At 43.3% G+C, this 22,439-nt stretch overlaps 1 protein-coding gene across 3 annotated transcripts in view; it reads right to left on the bottom strand.

Annotated features, from left to right (window-relative positions):
- Nucleotides 1–22,439, bottom strand: part of LOC102369313 (charged multivesicular body protein 3) — a 46,417-nt gene that overhangs the window by 18,735 nt on the left and 5,243 nt on the right. The window contains exons 3-4 of one of the 3 annotated variants that reach the window (XM_006028662.3): nucleotides 10,903–11,018; nucleotides 6,104–8,251 (exon numbers count right to left, since the gene is read on the bottom strand). The exons of 1 other annotated variant lie outside the window; for it this stretch is intronic. In XM_006028662.3, coding sequence (XP_006028724.2) covers nucleotides 6,673–8,251; nucleotides 10,903–11,018 — 1,695 coding nt within the window. In that variant the 3' untranslated portion in view covers nucleotides 6,104–6,672. Of the gene's footprint in view, nucleotides 1–1,114; nucleotides 1,301–6,103; nucleotides 8,252–10,902; nucleotides 11,019–22,439 lie in introns of those variants that run through there. One more of the 3 variants, XM_006028641.3, reaches the window with a different exon arrangement.

Below are 22,439 nucleotides of genomic sequence, written 5' to 3'. Positions count from 1 at the left end.
TTTCTATTTAGAGCCACTTAGTAAAAGGCTACTTGACCTGAAGTATCAGTTTATTTCTGTCAGGTAAAAAAACCCTCCACATATTAAATGAAACCGGTCCATCATCTGCATGTGGACAAAGCCAAAATTACACGTCAACATGCTCCTGATTGACACAATCCTTCGAAAAACAAAAAATCTGCTGCACACTTTGTAGACCGGCACTTTCCAAGGTAAGCATTGTGGAGGTTTTCGGCACTCCAGCCAAAAACGTTGCCGACCCCTGTTCTAGACAGAAAACCGAATCCCTTCGGTTGGTACACAACATGGTCCCGTAGTCATTCCTACCCAAAGCCCCCCACCTCCTCGGGGAAAAAATAAATTGGTCACGAGCTCCTCACTCGACCGCCCTCTCAGCCCCCGGTGCGCGCGTCAGTCACTAGCACATATCTGCAAGTCACTTCTCGGCTGTGGGAAAGTAGAAACAACCCTCTCCCACCCCTTCCACCACAGCTTCCCGATGGTTACGGGGCCTCAGGGAGCAGGAGAGAGGCGCTAGCGCTGGAGAGGTGCTTTGCCACCGACCCACACACCCCTCCCACCCGCAGTCCCAGCAGAAGCGGGAAGAGCTCTGGGGACGGCCGTGCTCCCGCGCTTTCATCCGACCGCAAATCTAGCTCCGCTCTGGCCCATGGCTCCGGTTGCTGTGACGCCCGGCACACGAGGAGGGGCGCCAAGAAGTTGTCCTGGCAGATGAGCGGCGAGCTGTGGAAGCGACCAGCGGTAGGAGACTTTCTGCCACATCTTCTTCAATGGTTGCCCCGCTGAGTCCGACGACCTGCGCCCAGGGCCGGCCCTCGAATCGGGGCACCTTCCAGGGAGGATTCTCTTCTCTCGCCCCATCGGACGTGCTTTCCTCCGCTGCCCCCGAGACTCCCCGCACGAGGCCGGCGTTCAACAAGTTGCTGGAGATTTACCAGCTCCGCCTCGGGGCCTGCAGGCTGCTCACACCCTCCAGCCGTGGGGGTGCCCCTGGGGAAGGCCCTGGGCCCGCGCCCCGGCCGAGCCCCCGCGGGCCTGGCTGCGGCCTAGCCCGTCGCCATGCCAACGGCCGCCCCTCGCCCGCCGCCATTACCAGCTCCTTGGGCGGCTTCTCCGGGGTCTTCCCGAACAGGCCCATCACCGCCCTGCGTGTTCCGGCCCTTCCGGGTTTCTGTCCCCTCCTCCACCGCGTCAGCAAGGGGCGGGGAGATTCGCGGCCCTTCCCTTCCCTTCCTTCCTTCCGCCCGAGGGTCACGTGGCCGCTGCGGCGCGTGCGCAGCCCGCTGGGTGGGGAAAGAAATAACGCCGGACGCTTCTTGAGCTCGCCGCTAGGGGTGGGCAGGACGCGGCACTGCGCATGCGCACTGGCACAGAGCGGGCATTTAACCCTTTAAGTGCAGCTGGTTGTACAGTCACAGAGGGAGCGTCACAGAAGCGGGCAGGGGGTTGTTTAACCCCTTCATGCCCTGGCTGCTGCAGATGCTGGCAGGGGCCCGGGGCGTCCCCACCCAGCCCCTCTCCTGGCGGCGGAGAGGCCAGGGCCAGAGGGACACATGGGGGCACTGCACGCAGGCCAAGGGGACCCAGGCGAGGCCCAGCTGCGACCTCACAAAGCGTCCCCGGGGGCTGCAAAACATGGCCTTCGCCATGGGGAGGTGGGGAGCACAGTGTAAGATCATCAGTGCAGTAAAGCAGGGTTACCAATCCAAGAAAAAAAATACTGCAAACTTTTTTACTATGGTTTTACAGTCAAACCTTTTTACTCTGGTTGATGTCAAATCCCTAAATTTGAACTCAGCCCTTTTAACTGGGATCAGGCAGGAGTTACATTAAGTAAGACATATATCAGTGAAAATGTGTGTCAGTAAAAAAGAGCTTGGCTGTCAGTAAAAAGCTTTCAGAATGAAAGTAAAAAAAAATTGTGTTGACAACCCTGCCACCCCCTAAATAGTATAGCTCTGTGCTTGTAGTGATCTGTCATACACGTGAACTTTTACCACAAGCAAATATCAGAATTTGGGTAATGGCTTTAAACCTACTACCAGGGTTGAATCCCGAATTTTTCTTCCTCTTCTTCCCTGCACCACTGTTTGACATTGTCCTGTGGTGCCTACTTTTATGACAGTCTTTAGTTGCAGATACGGTCTATTAGCAGTAACTGGACCACTCATGGAAAGAAAAGAGAAAATGTTCTTGTGTACACAGCACCATAACAGTTCCCATAAAAGACATCATACTAGGTTCAATGCAGGTGGACGTTAGCATAACACAACTAAAGGGAGCGGAGTGTTGTTATTTTTGCCCAAAGACACTCCCGCACCTGTGTTTTCAGTCTTGCAAAATTCCCTTTTGACAACAAAGTACCTGTGGGAAGCAAGTAAAATACCAGTATTTACACTCCCGTACATCATCACGCTGTGTGGGAACTAGTTTATATTCCACCCCCCTTCCAACAGAATGGATCAAATTATTCCCCTGGTTGCACAGATGCAAGTCCCCTGGGATAAGCCAAGCGGCACCAGTTTAAATTCAAGCTGAATTGGTGCCATGCTTTTGATGGAATACAGGTAGGGCAGATAGCAGTCTGGCTCCTTTCTCTGGGACTAGGAAAGGCTTATGGGGCAAGATCTTCCACTATACTCCAGCTGCTTTATGCCACATAAAAGCATGGGACAATATACTCCTCAACTGAAGACCGAGGAGTAGACAGTAGAACGGTTCCAAAGCCGTCTTTGAAAGCTATGATTAGGGGACAAACCCCCATGGCAGATCGGCACACAGCCCTGCAGATTCCAGGCAGTGCTGGCTATAGGGGGGGGCCGCTGAATTTTAGACAGGGCCTCTCCAGGCCCCAGAAATGATTTAAGAGGTGCTATAGCCATCCCTGTAATCTCAACCGGAGAACAGCCAAGAAAATTAAAAATTCCTAACAAGATATTGACTGGATTTGGTTTTGGTCACATCACCGTCAGAATTTGGTCTTAGCTACAGTGTGCACACTGAGTTGGGATAAAGAAAAGTAATTGTTTGGGGAGCCTATAGCCATGTAGAGTTCTTATGGATGGAGAGACAATAGTAGCCATCACCCTACCTTGACTTTCTTGTATAGGTTTAATTTGGATTGAACAATGCAGAGCACTTTTCAGCTAGATACTTCAATGACCTTTAAGAGTCATGGCTAGGACTGGTCCCATTATGGGGAAAACTGAGGCACAGAAGGTTGAAAATGATTTGTTTGAGGTCAAACAGAAGAGCTGGGACCTGGGTTTTCTGATGCCCAGGGCTCCACTCTGACACCTAAATTAGAAGTAAAGCTCTCATTTTTTCCCTCAAATAATATTTGCACAAGCGGGCCAATCATACTAACCTATTTTCTGTTTGTTGTAATAGCCAAAAGTTGCATTACTTTAGCAGGTAAATTGCGTCTACGTATCTCACAGGCTGCTGTAATAACTGGCCCTGTAATAACAGGCTGCTGTTGTACTGCTGTAATAACTGCCCCCCTTATGTATGAAATAGAATGGCAATAGTTAAGACTCTTTTGGACTCGTTTATATAGTGCTTGTTCACAGGAAAGGAAGAGATGGTGGTGGTAGAATAGATGTTTTACCAGAGTGACAGGCCCATTACTCTAAGTAGCAGAAAGTGTGAGGCAGCCATGAAGGTCATCCCAACTCAGTGCAATAAAACTATTAGACTACACCATCACATATTGTGTACATGCCACATGTATTATCAGAACAACTACTCCAAAAGGTTTTGAAGAGTTAACACTAGTATAGTGATCACTTTTGTATTCACTTTGAAAAGGAGTTCAAAATCAAACCTTTTACTTGCACATTACAGTGGTTTCTCTGCTTAGACTGCCATAAGTATGCCGATTGCTGTGGGTTTGAAGCAGATTAGGAAGTTGGTTTAAGCAATTTATTTCGCACAGGCTAGCAAGCAGACAGATGGAAAAAATACTTTCGCTACCACTCACAACCTAGATACCTACAGAGGAAAGGATCATTATCTCATTACCATGAATCATATGAATCCAACTCCATTTCTGTAGCTATGTCCTCTGTGCCTCTCCTCCTAACTACTCAAACAGCAATTGCTTAATTTCATTTACCAAACAGAAACAGACTGGTATGTGGTGTTTCATGAGATTCTTATTTGTGTTGCAGTGTAGTGCATGTTTGCTTGATATCCATGTACAAGGACATATGCTTTTCTAGTGCTAATTTAGTAAGTTTGATATTGTTTTCATTACACCAGAACCATAGAAAAGTCAGGCTGGAAGAGACCTCCAGAGATCATCTAGGCCAAACCCCCTGCCTGAGGCAGGATCATCCCTATCCAAACCATCCTATACAAATACTCTAAACTCATCATAAAGCTATCATCAACCCTGATACAAGATGCAACATAACACCCTAACCTGCCACAGGGAAAGCAGGGGGACCATGGCAGCCAATGTCCTGCTTCTAAAAACACTTGTTAATATAAGACCAAGAAACTAGCCAGTCTCCTATGTATTTTCACCCAGGTGTTTCTAGGCCCCCCATTTTCAAATTGCAGAGGCCTCAATTTAGAGCAACAGCCCTATTCTAGTTCAACTTGGAATGTCCTGAAACCACCTGGACTTAGATGCTTCCTTGTGTTTAATCACAAACCCGAGTTCTTTACTGAATCAGGAATTAAAATACAAACGCTCTGAATTGCCAAAGTAACTCCTTTACCCCAACCAGGGCACTCCTCCACAAGACCAGTGCCAGAATTACAAGTATGTAGATGTACGAACTAGAGGAAAGGGAAAATATCTGAGGAAATACATCCTAGCAAGAAAAACAGTTACTGTCATCCCCTGTTGCTATCAGTCCCTCACTATAACAGTTATTGTTTCAAGACTGGGAATAGAAATGAGGAAAAAGTAGACATCATTAAAAAAGGTTCCCTGCCCCCAATAAATATTCTAGTATCTGCATTATCCACCAGGCAAACTACTTTCTAGCATTAAAACTTATCCATTTTATAAATTTGATTTCCTACACAAAAAACACCATTAAATAAGCCATTAGCTAATGAACACCCAAATTCACTGTAAATGGTGCTTGGAAGGAAACGAGATGGAGAGCATCCAAAAGGATCTGCATCCACATTCCCCATCATTCACCTCTGCTTAATTGCCACCATCCTATGTACAAGGCTATGAACCAGAGAACAAGCAAAACAAATACAGGTAATTTGCTTTTATAACATCTATTATGGCAGGTAGAAGGTAAACTTTGCAGAACATAATTTGCTTTTATAACATCTATTATGGCAGGGAGAAGGGAAACTTTGCAGAAACCTTTACATTCTAACCCTTTCTTCTTTTTACACGTGCTCATAAAATTTTCCCAAGCAATTACCTTTTGCGCTGAAAAATTTCCATACTAGATTTTCAGCTAGATGATTTTGAAGAATATCATTCAAATATCTCCATCTGTTCTCTGCATCACAAAGGTATAGAACATATTTTCTCATGGTATTAAAAACAGCCATCTCTCTTCCCCCAGGAAATGACTGGACTTTGTCATTTCATACTTGGTATTTAAACAACAGTATCATAAAAGCTGCTTTAGTTGTTAAGGGATAGCACTCTGCCCTGTAGCCATAGCAGTACTTATACTAAACTCCACAGCAGTACTTATACTAAACTCCACAGCTTCTACACTTTTCGTGACTGTCCATAGAAGAAAGGTCCTAAGGGGAGACAGGTTGAAGGGAAGATTTCCCATTAACAAAGTAGTTGGTAAAGAAAATCAGAGAATCACTGGGTTAAGCAGAAGTGCACACAAACACAAAACATGGGCTTAGAAATGCTTACAAATGAGAACACTTCAAGCCAGGGACATGCTGTCTTCCTTTGCTTGGCAAGTGCCTAACATACTTTGGGAGCCACTGCAATAATAAAACGAATTCCAGCAACACCATAAAAATGATGCATGGGACTTGCACACACCTGAAACAATCATTTAAATGGTTTGGAATGAGATAACCAGTTGCACTAAATGGATTTTTGCATTGCTTCCGTATACAACAGAGACAAAAATTGTATTACGTTTTTATTTGTCTTCACAGATAAATCAAACTGGCAAGACATCTGCAACCATACACAGAGGATATTTATCAAAACAATTAACATTACAAACCTGCAGCCTTCTCCTTTTAAAATAATTTATTTCAAGGATTTGTTTTTAAATGGTACTGTCATAGAACATACATTATTCAACAGAGGTGTGCTGAACAGACTCTAAAATAAGAAACACTTAAAAATTAAGCAATTACCGCGGGTTAGAATTCCAATGTTCACCCAACATTCTAACTTGTAAACTTTTGCTGGAATATGCTTTTGTTTTAGGCTTGATTTTTGTGCTTACAAAAATCAGCAGTAAGTTTCCAAACGTTGTAAAGAAAAAAATTATTGTACAATAAGTATGCATCCAGTTTCAACATACAAGGCAACCAAATGATTCTGTCATTAACATTAGCATCATGTATATTTTCGTTCACTGCACTAACATTTAAACTAAAACTCCAAACCACAAAATCTTTAAGTGACTAACATTTAAAAGGCAAGCAGTAATATACTGAAAGCTTACAAAGGACATTAGCACACAGCTAAGATGGGATCTCATTTGACAAAGGCTGCTGATGTGTGTACGGCTGCTTTTTCTTATAAGAAGCCCACCTACAAACTGGGCAGCAGTGTCGCCCCCCAGCTAGCCACATCACAATGCAATTCTGATGAAACACATGGCCACACGGTAAACCCATGAGGAGACATCCATTTTCAAAATTCTCTAGACATACAACGCATTCTGTACAGTGCAACATGTTGGAGGGCCAAGCTGACCAATCTGGCTCCATGTTTTCTGTAGAGCTACATGACCCATATGACCGAGCTTTCCTTTCATATGGCTCGTTAGGACAATATTTCTTGGCACATGAGCAGGTGTCAGCATTGCACCGAGGCTTTCCTTCACTGGGATTGTGAACTGTGCTTAGCTCGTCGTCCTCAGAGGCTTCCTTTTCACTACTGAAGACCTCTTTGCTTTCACTCTCAGAGTCACTTTCACTTTCTGGAGACGCTTCCAACATCTCCTCTTCAGAATGGATGCCAAGGCATTTAAACCTCCACATGGGTAAGTTTTTTATATAATCTGTGGGTATTAGGGGGTGAAGCCAGAGATCAGGGAAAGCTAAGCGCTCTAAGAACAAATCTGGGTCTTCATCCCAATCTGATTCAAAGGGGAATTGTTGAAAAGAAGCAATGGGGTGGAACAAGTAACTGGTATACCAGTCCCACAGGCTTGACAGCCATTCCAAATTGTTGGCATTGACTTCGTCGTTGTTGTTATTGCGTCTTCTTTTTTTCTCAAAGTAATCTATTAGTAAACCATGACCAAGGTAAGTGCTGAGGAATAGGGCTGGGTGTGATGAGTAGAACATCCAGTCAGCTCTTACCCACGAAGCCAGAGTAGTTGTATTAGAATACCTGAACAGTTTTAAACTATACTCATAAAAGCTATCTAGGTAAGGTAGCTGCAAAAAACCCAACACAGGGAGCCAGGAAATAATTAATAAAGAATTATACGTCCCTAAAGTGCTTATAAGAACCACAAAGCGCTTTATGGTAGCACCCTGTGTGATAAACAAGTCCATCCAAGCCATCAGATTAACCAAAACTAAGCTCAACACAAATAAATCATTAACTTCAGGCTGCAGTGAGCGCAAGAATGTATCCATGGCACGCAGAGATATAAATTCACCAGTGTTATTCCCATATCTGTAAATTCCCTCCGGAGTTCTAAGCACATAAGATGGGGTCTTGTAGATCCCAATTTCTGTCATATAACTTTTGTTGTCCCAGTTTTCTACATTCACAAAAATAAACTCAACTCTTCCAGTAAACTTTACACTTAGTGCAGAGAAGAATGCTGGAGGCTGGTCAAGGTTAGCAAACAAGTATATTTTCACTCGATACTGGTCACTTTTGTTCCACTCTTCCTTTAAATGTTCCGAGTTGTAGATGGTTTTAATGCGAGAAGCTGCATGTGCTGTGATCCATTTGAAAATGTGCTCCACTTCAATTCTGCGCCCACTGTATTCTTTCAGCATCACTTTTCCCTTGGAGGTGCTGGTTTGTGGGACTGACATAATTAATGTGGATCTCACCCAGCCTCTTCTCTTGCAGTATCTACAAAAGAAAGCAGCAAGTAAGATTACAGTTTCATATTTCTACAATACCAATCCTCAGATGTTCAATGGAAGCCTGGTTGAAAGAGCTTTGCAGCTCTAATAATAAACTCAGAGAAGTCAGTGGGAAACAAGAGTACTCTATATCAATGGAAGAAGTAAGCATCTACTGATATACTACTATGCTGCCTAAAAGGACATGAATTTGTAAAACCTTGGAAGGGAAGAGTGCTAATTACAAGTTTATTATACTCACTGGGGTCAGGTAATACAAAGATCAGGGCTCTTATGGCAAGATTTCAATTCATTACAGTGGAAAGCTTTAATTACAGACACTGTTAAGTTTCTAGCCCTTCCAGTTGTGAAGATAACCTTTACTACATAAACTGCTTCAGCAATTCTTTCCTGAGTCTGCAGACTAACCTCTCCAGTGCTTCTGTTATTCATAGTTTTGTCAAGCAGTGGCAGAGTGAAATTAGCAAGGCTCTAGTCTGTTTTAGGGCTGCTTTTAAAAACCCTATGGAGGCCACGAAACAGACAAGAATGTTAATTTCACACTCTGGCTAGTTGGCAAAGCCATGAGTACAAGGAGGCAGAAACTGCAGCCATTCAGAAGAGTGAGATAATTAAAAAGAAGCTGGCAGCAGACTGGGAGAAAAGCAGGGGCAATCTGCCAGGAAGTTCTGGCTGAAGGTGTAGGAGACAATCCGACTTTACTTTCCAGCAGGCTGGGACAAGGCAAGAGATTTGGTCTTTAAGCGCATATCTGGAAAGTCACAGATTAAAAGGGGCTGAACTCCCAGTTTGGATCTAATGACAGCACTCTAGAAGTCCTAGATCCTTTCCTGTTTCCAGCATCTGCAGGACTTGTCTGAACAAAGTGTTGTTTCTGAGACTTCCTCCTATTACTTAATTTAGTTTTTCAGGTAGCAGGTGTCTGGTAAGTTTTTCAAGACCCATCTTCAAATATAACACAAGCTATGAACAGTCAGACAACAAGCTGTCCCTTTCCAAACACTACAAGTCATGCAATGGGGTAAGAGCAGTCATAAATTCACCAGCCAAAGAATCTTGTTTCCATCACATGGATCATTTTTTTGTATCTTTTTTTAACTCCCCAAGTAAGAAAATAAGATTGCTTCCATCAAAAAGGCAACATTATTATTTTTGGAAAGAGCCTTGGCATATTATGCCATTAGTAGAAGACGACTTAATTGATGGCAGCACTGGGTACTCTCAGTGGGAAATAGCAGCATCCTGATGAAAATTATTCATGAGCCTTCACACTTAGCAAGACAAAGAAAAATCCAAACTAATAATTGGAAACAGTTGTATATGAATTTAGATTTTATTTAAAAGACCATTTTTGAGTAGGGCATGAAGACTAGTTAGGAATTCCACACTCTGGAATGTGCTATATTTTAAGATGCTCCAAGTTTAAAAAAAGTAAAAAAGTCACATGTTAGTTTGCATAAGTACATTCAGGCTAAGAATTTATTAGTGTAATTCATGTTATACCTCTGTAGATATTTAGGATTCAGACTACAAAATGATCATGCACACGTGACACATTGTCACTGGAGTTCAAGGCAAGTTTGCCTGTGACACGATGTGGCCACAACTTATGGATTTTATTGGTTTTACAACAGCGCAGAAGTCACTATTGTGGAAGCAGCTGTAACAATTGCTTTCAATTGTCTGTTTTTTGATCGCATGTAAATGGAAATAAAAGCATCCTTTACATCTAGGAGCTGTGGTTACTTTCTGCCTATTTTCCCCACAGGAAAGCATGTTGTCAAAGGGCGTGCTCCTGTTTACATATGGGACTACACACATTCCTCAGGCTGGGAGGAAACAACATCCTGCATGCACTCTCACAGCAGTATACTACTCGCGAGGATCAGAGTAAGTTAAAATGCTGCAGCCACCTAACATACATTCCACCTTTTCAGACCAAACCAAAGATTCTCGTGACCAGTACATTTCTCAAACAGGTGTAAATCAACCTTGATGGAAGCAAGTGCAATTTTCATTAACTTTAGAAATGACTGAAAAGTGAACATATTCACTTAGCTGTCTCTTTCCATTGCTGTATTATATTCTACCATGGCCTAAACATATGCTTATCTGATACTTTGAGAAGCCATGCTTTTATGGGTGATGGATGTCCATACATAATGGAATGGATTTTTTTTTTAACAGACCAGTATTCTTCCACCTGTAAGAACATTAGAAATCCCATACTGGGTCAGATTATAGGTCCAGCTACCCCAGTATCCTCTTCCTCTCTTCCACAATGGCAGAGTAGGGATGCTAAGGGAATGGATGCACTGTGATTAAGGGTGGATGTAATCCACAGGTCCTGCGCTCCATGCTGCCCACAAAGTCCACAGATATTGCTCACAGTCACAGGAAATCAAGAAGTTAAAACCAAGGTTGACAGGGAGAGCAAAATAAGATGTTACCTGCAGCACGTTACTTGCTCAGTACTGTTGCAAATGGGCCAGTGAAAAATGGGGACCCCAGGACAGACTTTAATGGAGATAAACAGTAGCCTTTATCATGGCTAACTTTACAGCAGAAGGCTTTACAGCAAGAATACCACTGTGCTAAGACATCCTAGGGACTTAAATAATCCTTTAAAGAATATACCTGGGATCACTGGAGCAGTTAAAAGTGCCCGTACGTATGCCAAACCTTGACACTTTCTTCACCATTTTTTCCCAATGGACTTTACCCACCAGAGGGCTTCTGTCATTTGCTATGACCTATTGTTAAAAAGAAGAAAGAAGCTTTAGTGTCAGAAACAGAAATCATCTGTTCTTCTAGAACTGACGTTTACTTGTGTCCAAACAGATCCCTTTTTATCCTCAATGTTGCGTTCCCCCACCCCGAGAAAATAAAGAGTATTGTTGTAATATTTTGTCTATCCCTAGCTGCAAAATTAGATTTGACAAGTGAAGCTGTAATATTGATAATAAGAATATTACGGTTACTGCCAAGAAAAAAGCACATCAAGGACATGCTTATTAATAATTAGTTGCTAAAATACCAAACTCCTAATGCTCTACAGAAGGTTTAGGTGGGGAAAGAAGTCCATAAAATGCAATCAAGGTACAAAAAAAAAGGTGGCTTTTTACTACACTGATGTTCATCATACTTTACCTCTTCCCCATAAAAAAGTAAAACCTCCCCAAATAAATTGACTCAGGTCAGTTTAAATTATTCTTCTCCAGATCAGCCACAAAGATGACCATTTGCAACAGCTTGCAAAGGACACAATGTTCTGTAGATACTGCCACAAACATGGCTCTCAACTGCTAGTGACTCGTTCCATGATATTAGGTAAGTCAGTCCCTGTCTCAGCTTCCCCTCTGCCACGTGAGAATTATAATTCATAGTGATGTTTTATTTGGAGGTCAGATCAACTTAGATGAAAGGGCTGCAAGTACAAATTATTAAACATTTGCCATCTGAATTGTATACACAACAGTCTACAAGGAGAAAAATGCTTGTCTGTTGCTGACAGGTAATTTTGAATGACCCGACCAATCACGCGTCAAGCAATGAGCTGTAGCAGTTTCACCATTCTGCTTATTTTAGAAATGCCTTACATGCTTCTACAAGCAGACTCGTTACCACTTTAAAGCATTTGCCGGACTTCACTTTGAAACTGCCATTTGTCAGGTGTCCATGGTGGAGGTTTCACTGTGTATAATAAGCAGCTTACCTAAACAACTGGACATTTCAGTCTTCCTGCAAAAACTGCTGTCTCCACCATGATTCGCCAATTATGTTGCGTGTGCAGGGTGAGAAGTAAAGGCCCAAATATACCTGGCCCCTAGAAAAAGTTATCCATTTCTGTGTACCCCAATCGAGGGTACATTTAGAAACTAAAAGTAGCAAGAAAGATTAAAATTGTAAGACATTTTATACAAGGAACTCCAGATAAACTAAGAGGTTGTACAATCCCTCACAAATAGAAGCTATGATTGTCTAAATAGAACTTGACTGAAACATGTAGCCAAGAATCTCTCACAATATACATATGGGTGAAATTTCTCTCTTCATCCTGGCATAGCTACAAAGACTGCTGCCAAGAATATTAACACCCAGCTCCCCTATAGAAGATGGGAGTGAATCAGGAACACAAGTGTGGTGGATCAGTTGCAAATTTAAAACATTTTGGAACAGCTTGCTGAGTTACTGGAACTTCCTTCTCCTATGAGATAAAAAAACAAACCCTTAAAATATCACTAGTGATTTAAACTTGCCCCTTTAATAACCAGCTCAACAAGCAAACACCAGAAAGGCACCTTGAAACATTTGCATTCTTACTCCTGAAGTTACTAGAAATGATAAAATTAGAGCAACTTAGATGCTAGGGTCGGAAGGGACCTCAGTAGATCGGCAAGTCCGACCCCCTGCCCTGGGCAGGAAGGAGTGCTGGAGTCAGGTGACCCCAGCCAGATGCCTATCCAGCCTTCTCTTAAAGAGGCCTTAGACCAGGGGCGGGCAATTATTTTGGGTGGAGGGCCACTTACTGAGTTTTGGCAAGCCATCGGGGGCCACATCACAGGCAGCCCAGGGCAGATAAATATTAATTTTCTAAATTTTTTAGGGGCCCCATGGGCCGGATAGAATGGCCTGGTGGGCCGCATTTTGCCCACCCCTGCCTTAGACATTAGTAAAGAGGACTTAAAAGGTAAGGGAGGGCTGTACATAAATGGGTCCTTTGTCATAAACACACTCCAGGGCTAGGGACAGACATTACACATACACCAGTTTAAGTGACTAGAAACTGGTTTAAACCTGTAACAGAACAGATGTTCAGTGCACAAAAACCAGATTCAAAATGGCTGAAACTGGTTTAAGATAAACCTGGCTGAATGTAGTATCAGACTTAACTGATCTCGGTCAAACTGGTTTATGCAATGTCTGTCCCAGACCCCTTCCTGGTTTAACTTAAACCGGAGTCCCCCAGCATCCCAGATGCTTTGCAGCCCTGTGCTGTGCTGTCTGCTCCAGAGAACAGGGCTGGCCCTGCCCCTTTGCTCCCTAGCTGGAGCTCCGCACAGCAGCGTCTGCCTGGCTTCCTCCTGCACCCTCCCCCCTGCCTTGTTGCTCAAGCAGGACTCTCCCTTTCCCTCCCCCTCATCTCCCACAGCACAAACCCCAGCCCCATGGACATTAGGCATGTGGTATGCTAGCTACTGCTGAGAGGTGTCTGTGTTTGTGCCTCCCATTTCATTGGGACAGGCAAACAGAACAGTGTCTGCTTAGGGCTTTTTGGAGCTAATCAGCAGGTCAGCTACTAATGTTCCTCCGCTCCTTCCTTGGAAAAAGCTGTTTAAGAAGAGCTTGAACTAATGAGAGAGGCTTTTGTTTTGTTGATAGGTTGATAAACGCTGCTTATCAGCCCCCTGCTGGCTCCCTCACCTGGCAGGTTTGCAGACAGTATGAAGAAACAGGGAGGGAGACTGAAACCTCATTACCAACAGATGCATGCGCTGCACACCCCCCCTTTGCCTCAGAGTCCAGGCTGGGGTCTGGCAACACTCCCGCCCCTTGAGCAGTGAGCAGGGAAAAGCCTGGGACAATGCAGGCAGGGTGGGGGTTTACACCTTTCCCTAATCAGAGCGTCTTACAGGGGCCTAGCCTCCCTTTCCTCAGCTCAGCCCTGGAAAAGGGACATTTGGGCTGCTCTAGTGCCCCCCAGGCTTCTAACCTGAGCCACTGCAGGCATGTGCCTGCATTTCTTCAGTCCAGAGAGAATGCCTATGTGGTTGCAAACCGGTTCGACCTAGGCAGGTTAGACTGAATCAATTCAAAGATCGAATCAGTTCAAGCTCAGGCTTTTTGAATGTCTGTCCCTAGCCTAACAGTTATGCCAGAGAACAGTCACTTGCAAGATCGTAGGCATGAATGCCGCGTGCCCCTGGAGGGTGGGGGGGCATGGCAAGCTCCCGCAGGTGGCAGCAGCACTGTCGGTGGCAGGAGCATGGTGGCAGCAAGCGGGGAGCTCCCACATGCGGCCACAGCGCTGTTGGTGGTGGGGGAGGACAGTGGTGAGCACCGACCAGTGGCAGCCAGCAGCGATCGTGCACCCGCGTGCAACCCCTACGCATCGCCAATGATCCTAGGTATGTGTTCAATACAAGCCTATAAATCAGATGATTTCTGGTAAATTAATAAGCTGCTGATTGGTTAAAGGCACTAACTTCTTGACCTGAGAAATACCATTCAAGGTAGGAGTTGACCTGAGAAGAACCTAGCATTACAATTAGTCAGCTACTTGTTTCTGAACTTAAAGAGGGGTATCCTAAGTAAACTCCATCCCTGTGCCAGCTATTAGCACCTGTCAAACTGGCAAATCCAGTTTGTTACATTTCAGGCTTTCCTTATATTAAACTAACACCTCAGCAAAGTCATACAACTGGACCCCATTCATGTTTACCAAGTAACCGTACAGATACCAAGAACAAATAATAGCACAGCTGGAATATAATTAAGGACTGAACGGCCGTAAACACTCTTCCAGCACATAAGAAAACTCCGCTGTCAGAGTATAGAAATGTATTTCAACATTACATAAATGTGTATTAACACTACCTGACTCTTCTCCCACCCCATATTGCACTAAACAGTTACTCACTAAGACTGTCAAAAAAATAAGACCCCAGCTCAGGACAGTCATAGGTTTCAGTGTCATCTGACTGTTGCACTGGCTTAACTTTTCACTTAAAAATAATGGCACTCAGTTATAAAATGACCTTATCTAAAGGACAAGGTTATTTATTCATGTTTGTAAACCAACACAATTCAGTAATGATTAAGGTTCTATGACAAATGAGAGAAGACTGGGTGCAGAAAGTAACATCAGAAGCTAATTTAATTCAACCCCCTACTCCATGCAGAATCATCTCTACCTAAACCATGCCAAAAAAGCATTGGTCTAACCTGTACTCAGATAAACCTTCTGAATGATGGAGTCTCAACAATCTTTCTGTGTTAAAGAAAAATTTAACATGGCTTTACAAAATGAAGTCTTGCCAACACTTCTTGGATCTTTTGCTTTGCTTTCTTTGTTTTTAAAACTCTTACAGCAAAAGGCCTTCCTTCGCACAGCAAATTCCCCTTGATGCCTGAGGAGTTCAGCGCACCAAAACTAGGACCCCTTTGGTAAGCACTATCATACTTACAGAAGGAGTCCTAGAAAATAACCTTGAATTGAATCACTACAAGTTGATTCAATCTAAATTAAATGGAAAAAGAAACAAAAGGCAACTCCTAACTGTAGTCTTCAATTTTCAAAGGATAAAGTTTGACAAATTACAGTCAACTGAACTGAGAAGCTCAGGGATTTGAATGTGGAGGAGGCCTAGGCTTTCATTAAGTTAAAGGTTGTAATACTATGAGGAATGCTGGGGAAACACTTAAGACAGGGCTCCCAACCCAAATGGATGAATAGTCGCTGCAAGAAGGATATTAAAAATAAGAAGAGTGCTTGCCAAAGAACAGCACAAAAGGACAGATTTGCAAAGAAAGCAGCGTCTTCCAGGTCAAGAAATGGAGAAATCAAGAGAGAACTGCCAGAAGTCCAGCTGAGTTAATCCTTACAGAGGAAATTAAAACATACTGAAAAAGGGTTTTCAGCCACGTAAATAAAAAGAAAACAAGGAAAGAGAGTGGAACACAGACCTGGAAGGGGCCTCCTAAGCAACTGAGTCCAGTTCCCTATATTTGCAGGCAATCATTTGCTCAAGAAACTGCCATTTCAAACCTTCCCACCAACCAGAAGGCACAAAATCACAAACATCAAGAACACATTACAACATGGCACAGTCAAGGGAGGTAGTTGGTTAATATATGCTCAGAAGGGGTTAAGAAACAGGACCATGCTTCAAGGTGCAGAGAAAAACAACCCCCCCCCACTACAAAGACCAAGCCAATCTGATCTAGAGGGAAAATTCCTTCCTGACTCCCCCTAAATTTAGCAGCTGGTAGGATCCTGAGCAGAAGAACCAGCCTCTGAGGAACCAATGTAGGGCCACTGTGCTGTGAGGATGTAGTGGAGTTTAAAGATAATTTACCAATGGTTCAGTTAGTAAAAATGATTGTTCTGATTGAAAACCAGAACAAATTATACCGAATATGGGCAGGAATCACTAATGGGCATGAGGGCATGGAGACAAAAAATGATGACACCTGAGCTCTGAGGAAGCAAAATGCAAATAGCTTAATGTGCTGAAATCAGAGAGACTGGATAACCTTCATCCCATCATTTGGAAATGATTTGCAAATGGTGTTTAGGCTGTACCCTATGACTGTAAAACTGATGTAATTCCTATATTTCAGGAAGGCTAACTAATCTGGCAAAACATAGACCAGTTAACCTGACCATAAGATATGCAAGGCTTTAGAACAAGTTTTGAAGAAAAGAATAATCAAGAATCTGGACTGGATTCAGAATGCAAAATGGAGTAAGATGCAACATGGCGTTGTTTTCGAGACAAAGGAAATGGGGCAGATTTTTCTGAACTTTAGTAAAGCATCTGATGCAGTATCACATAGGAAATTATTATTTATGACAGAAAAGAATGGTATGTGCTGAAAAGAGGAAATATGAAACTGGTGGGAAGTTACTGAAAGAGTTTCTAAAAGGACTGGTCTTGGAGCTAATCTTATAAACATTTGCATTACTGATCACGGCAAAAAATGTAAGTGCCCTAACGATATTTATTGTTGCCTGTTAGCAATCTGCAGAATACCATCAGTAGCAGTTAGTGCAGCAGAGTTTTTGCAACCCATTGGGTCCTCTCATGCAGTAACAGTAATGGACCCATGGTAAAGAAACACAGTCCTAATCAACATCCTGTATCATACTACAGATTCTGTGCGTGATCTACACCAAATACAGGGCAGCTGGTTTAGCTGAGGTTACAGAGTCAAAATCTCTGTAATCAGCATATGCAACAGAGAAGACAAATTATTTGCACAGAGGAACTGGTGACAGAAACAGGGTGACTCGGAGGTACAAAATAGTCCACCGTGTCGGGAACTGACTTGGAACTCAAGAGACAGTGGATTTGGTTCCTTGCTCTGCCCCATGCTTTCTATGAAATGTTGGGCACAGCCCACTTTTCCTCCATGTCCCAGTACTTCACAACTGAAGTTGGGAGAAATGTGGAAACAAATGCATGAAAAAAAAAATGCACTGACACTAAGGTAATAAATACCTTGAAAGTACTTACAAAAACCCCAAAAAACTAGGTTAGTGAACCGATAATTGTGAAAGAAGAGAACATAATTAAAGCAAGTGTTGGGACCTTAATTGCTTCCATACTTTCTGTTTAGAATTCTTGATTAAATGGTTTTAAAAAAAAGAGAAAAGTCTAGTCTAAAGGTAGTACTTAAAAGTAAGATACAACTGATGTTGAAACATACAGTATGGTAACACAGGGCGCTTGTACATGTGATGGGGGTTTAGTACTTAGGGTTGCATTCTATGCCCCCTAAATTGAAATGGTGGGTTTTTAACTGAAACCCATTTCAATTTAGGGGTTTCCATCACTGTTACGGTGAGGGGCCCTATCTTTTTTGTTCACCGGAGCCTGCCTATGGCTGGGGGGCAAGCTGCCAGCAGGCCAAGCAGCCCCTGAGCTGCAGGGGCCCCCAGTCCTTCCCTCCAGTGGCAGTACCCCCTGGGGCCAGGCAGGTGGGCTGTTAGCAGACTGGGTGCTGCCCCAGCTCAGAGGTAGCACCCGACCTGATCCAACTCTTACCCAGCCCACCAGCAGCCTGCTTGGGCAGTCCCGGGCGGGTAACGCTGATGGAGAAGGAAGCACCAGGGCCCTCCACAGCTAAGAGGGTGCTCAGCCTGCTAGCAGCTTGCCCCCTGGCTGTGGTAGAGGCAGGCAGGCAGGCTCTGCTGAAAAAAAAAAAAGAAGAAAAGGATCCGGTCCCTTGCTGCTTCTGCCTTCAGCAGGTGTCTGCTGAAGACAGAAGCAGCAAGGGGGCTGACCCTTTTTTTCTCCAGAGTTTACCCACCACCTCTCTCTCAGCCGGAGGGCAAGCTGACTAATAGCTGCATCATATCATTGCAAACTAAACTACATCAGGATGTAGTATGCAACAATGAAAACTCATTTAAAACCCCCAAAACTCCTGCACATGTACAGTGTGATGCCATTAAGCCACACAAAGTGACATGTGTGTCACGTGTACATGGTAATGGTGTCATGTGTTCACGCGCCCATAACCTCAAAATCTTGTTGATTTTGACAGGTAGTTGCATAATAGATTTTTCATTATAACACCTCCGCTGACATTGGGTTAGACTAAAAACTCTCAAATGAGGCCAACTGAAGACACTCAAAGGTATGAATCAAAATCATTCTATTAAGTTAGTTATGGCTACAGGACTAAAGGAACAAAAGACTTTTAAGAGCAGATACCATGCAGATGAGCAAGGCACCCCCTTTATGCAGCACTGGTCAGGCCGCAGTTGGAGTACTGCGTTGTTTTGGGCACCACACTTCAAGTGGTATGTGGACAACCTCAAGAGGGTTCAGAGGAGGGTCACTCGAATGGTTAGGCAAAGCCCTGGCAAAGCCCTATGAGGAGAGATTGAGGACCCTGGATCTCTTCAGCCTCTGCAAGAGAAGGTGATCTTGTGGGCGCCTACGAATTCATTGGGGGGGGGGGTGATAGCAAGGAATAGGAGATGCTCTGTTGACCAGGGCACCCCTTAAAATAACCAGGAACAATGGCCACAAACTGGCGGAAAGCAGATTTAGGTTGGACATCAGGAAGAACTTCTTTACCGTAAGGCAGGGCCGGGCAATTATTTTGGGCGGAGGGCCGCTTACTGAGTTTTGGCAAACCATCGAGGGCTGCATGATAGGCAGCTAAGGGCAGATAAATATTAATTTTCTAAATTTTTTAAGGGCCCCGCAGGCCGGATAGAATGGCCTGGCGGGCCAAATCTGGCACGCGGGCTGCATTTTGCCCACCCCTGCCGTAAGGGTTGCCAAAATCTGAAATGGGCTTCCAAGGGAGGTGGTGCTCTCCCCTACCTTGGGGGGTTTTAAGAGAAGGATGGATAGGCATCTGGCTGGGGTCGTCTGACCCCAGCACTCTTTTCTGCCCATGGCAGGGGGTTGGACTCAACGTTCTGCTGTGGTCCCTTCTGACCCAAACATCTGTGAATAAATGCCTAGAAAAGCAGACAATGTTAACAAGAGTTTTCCACCTCTCTCTCCCTCCAACACAAAGGCATCTCAAACAGTTGCTTACACATTGTGACAGCTTCTCTAAAATTATGTTATTGATGTAGTTGTCACTTGCTTTGCCAACTACCTTATCTTAAAGATATTTTAAAAAGACTTCCATGAAATAGCCCACAAAAACTATCTTGGGTGAAGGGTTTGATAGAAGTCAAGATATCTGAGAAAATTAAACACTACTACTTTCCAGAGCAGCTTCTGTAATACAGAAAGATCACACCCTGTTCCGTTAACAAGCACAATAGCATGGTAGCTCGACTTGCAAGTTTCATGTCTTCTGTTGGGTTTAAGCCAGGTCTCCTTCAAGCTATTTTAAGTGGGGGGTTTTTGCAGGTCATTATAACAAAATCTGGCCTCGTTAAATTTCAAAGCTAGCTCACAGCAGAAGATCTTCAAACACTGCAAGGCTTGAGAACAGAGATCAAATGTTGACACCTGAAGATGGAGCAGCTTTTTAATTTAACTGTAGTACCTTTGTCAGCACGATATTATTTTATCATTTTCTTTGTTTACTCCTGCAATTAAAAGATATAGGATAAAGAAATTTACTGTGCATTTGATGCACAAAAAAAGATTACAATAAGATGCAGGAAAGGGACTTAGGTGTATGTTGATATTTATTACAGGTATCAGAACAGGATTTACCCGAACAATTTTTAATGGTAAGTAATCCTTTCAGTGCATCGCAAACAGGGTAAATTGTAGTGCATGTTGAATTAAAACAATACTTAAATTAAGGATGAACAGAGACCTGAGTTGTTAGAAGATTGAAGGTAAAGCATTTTGCAGATCAGTGCAAAGTATTGCCATCTAATCATCTTTACTGAAATAGCAGCTCTGTTTAAAAAGAGACACTAAATAGAAAAGTAAGACTTTTAGATGATATATGTTACTGGTAACATTAGGTTCTGAGATTATTATAACATTAAATAAAAATTACCTGTGCTGAATTGCCCTTACTGTTTTTGACACCTCTTATGTCTAGTCAGTTCCAATGTTCATTTTATTGTTAGGCTTTTAAACAGCAACAAACAGGGAAAAAAAAAAACAGGGAGCACAATAGTAACATCACCACAAAACCCTAGGGAAAATGAAGGGATAGGCGAGTACATGAAATATTTACATACCTAAAACTGAAAATATTCAAATTGAAAATGTTCCTCTGATCCAGTGCATACCGTGGGTGTGTATCATATAAAAGATGTGGAAAAACTGAGTTCAGCTGCAACTGCCAAGGGAACCCTAGGACTTAGTTTCTCTAATTTTAATTTGGCCAGGACATCACATGCTAGTGTACATACTATTTATGAAGAGGGCAGCTGATCTTCAATAACTGAACAGTCAAACTCAGTATGGTGTCTTAGGCACAAGGCAGCACTTCCAATGCAGCGTCTATTGACACGATGCACTGGGACACTGTTACGGTTCTTACTCAGCTGGAAGAATGCCACCTACCAGACCAGTGACGCCAATCCCCACAGCCCATAGGAATTCACAAATGATCCTCCAGCTAGGTGGCAACCAAATTATATCCTCTTTAGCAGATCAGATCAGACAGGTTTCCAGCATTAGTTGGTACAGATAGATAAAGTTGTTCAATTTCAGCAACAGAGTTTAGTTTCTAACCCTTTAAATTAAATGGTGAGGTAGTATGCAAGTGAGAATTTGCCAATTCAGTTCACTTCAAAGGACAGGTCAAAAGTCAAAATACCGTAACTTCAAAAATTAACTTGAATGCAAAATGATGGAACAAGAAATCATCCACAGGTTGAACTGTGTCCAGTATGGTCTCAGCAAAGACTCTGGATTCTTTCTCCATACCTGGATAGCTTTTATAACCCTTATGTTCCTCAATCGGTTAACTGCTTTGCTTTTCCCTTTTGACCTCTTCAAGCCGCCTTTGCCTCTCTTGGCAGTCTCCCCAGCCCCCATCCTTTCCTTTCTTTCCTTGTTGTTTGTATTAAATTACTTTACTCCTGTCTATTTAATACCCCATCTCTCTGCAAGTTCCTTCATGACATCTGATGAAGTAAGCTGTTGCCTATGAAAGCTTATGCCTCTCTGAACAAGTTAGTCTTAAAGTGGCACCCTGCCATGCCTTCAACTTAGAATAAGAATAAATGTCAACATGTTACAGGAATAAAAGGGTTCAACAATGCACTGCACAGGATGAAAACGATGGTCCTTTTGTTACCAGGGAATGAACTAATCACGTGCTGAAGTCATGACAATATTTTCATATTATCGTGCTGTACAGGTATACTGCAAATTTCTTAACTTCCTCAGATGAATTCAGCGGAAGCCACTGTCAAAGACTTGATATGGCATTGCCCATCTGACTATTTATGGCACAACAGTAGTTAGGCCCAGATCTTACTGCTACTAACCAGAATGATTTGCTTTTATACATGTTTGACATTCAACATAATTTAAAGAAGAATCTAATATATAGATTCCTTACTGTATTTTTGGAAACCACATAGGGCACTGACAGACATGGGGGAACCTCCCCCCCGCTTTACCAGAAGCAGCAGTGCATTAGTTTGACCCGACTCCACAGCATCTGTACAGATCGGGCGCTTCAGCAGGGCTTTTTGGCACTTTTATCTAAAGTTGATTCAATCAGCTATTAAATAAAAGTGCCATAAAAGCCCCGCTGAAATGCCTGATCTGTACAGATGTTGGGCGAGCTGGATCCAACTAACGCTCTGCCTCTTCTGGGCATGCGCTGGCCTCAGTGCCAGGTCACATGCAGCTTAAAGTAAAGTGCTGTTTTGTTTTGGCTTTTTATGCCTGTAAGCAGCCATGGTGTAGCATATGTATACTGGAATTATTTGTATATCAGTGGAGGTAAGGAAGTTCTAGAAACCTGTAGCAGAGAGTCTGGAAAAGCAGGGATGT

Source organism: Alligator sinensis, unplaced genomic scaffold, assembly GCF_000455745.1.
Source record: "Alligator sinensis unplaced genomic scaffold, ASM45574v1 scaffold656_1, whole genome shotgun sequence".
NCBI lineage: Eukaryota > Metazoa > Chordata > Crocodylia > Alligatoridae > Alligator > Alligator sinensis.
The sequence above is the reverse complement of the archived record's forward strand: the minus strand, read 5'-3'. Positions and strand labels throughout refer to the sequence as shown.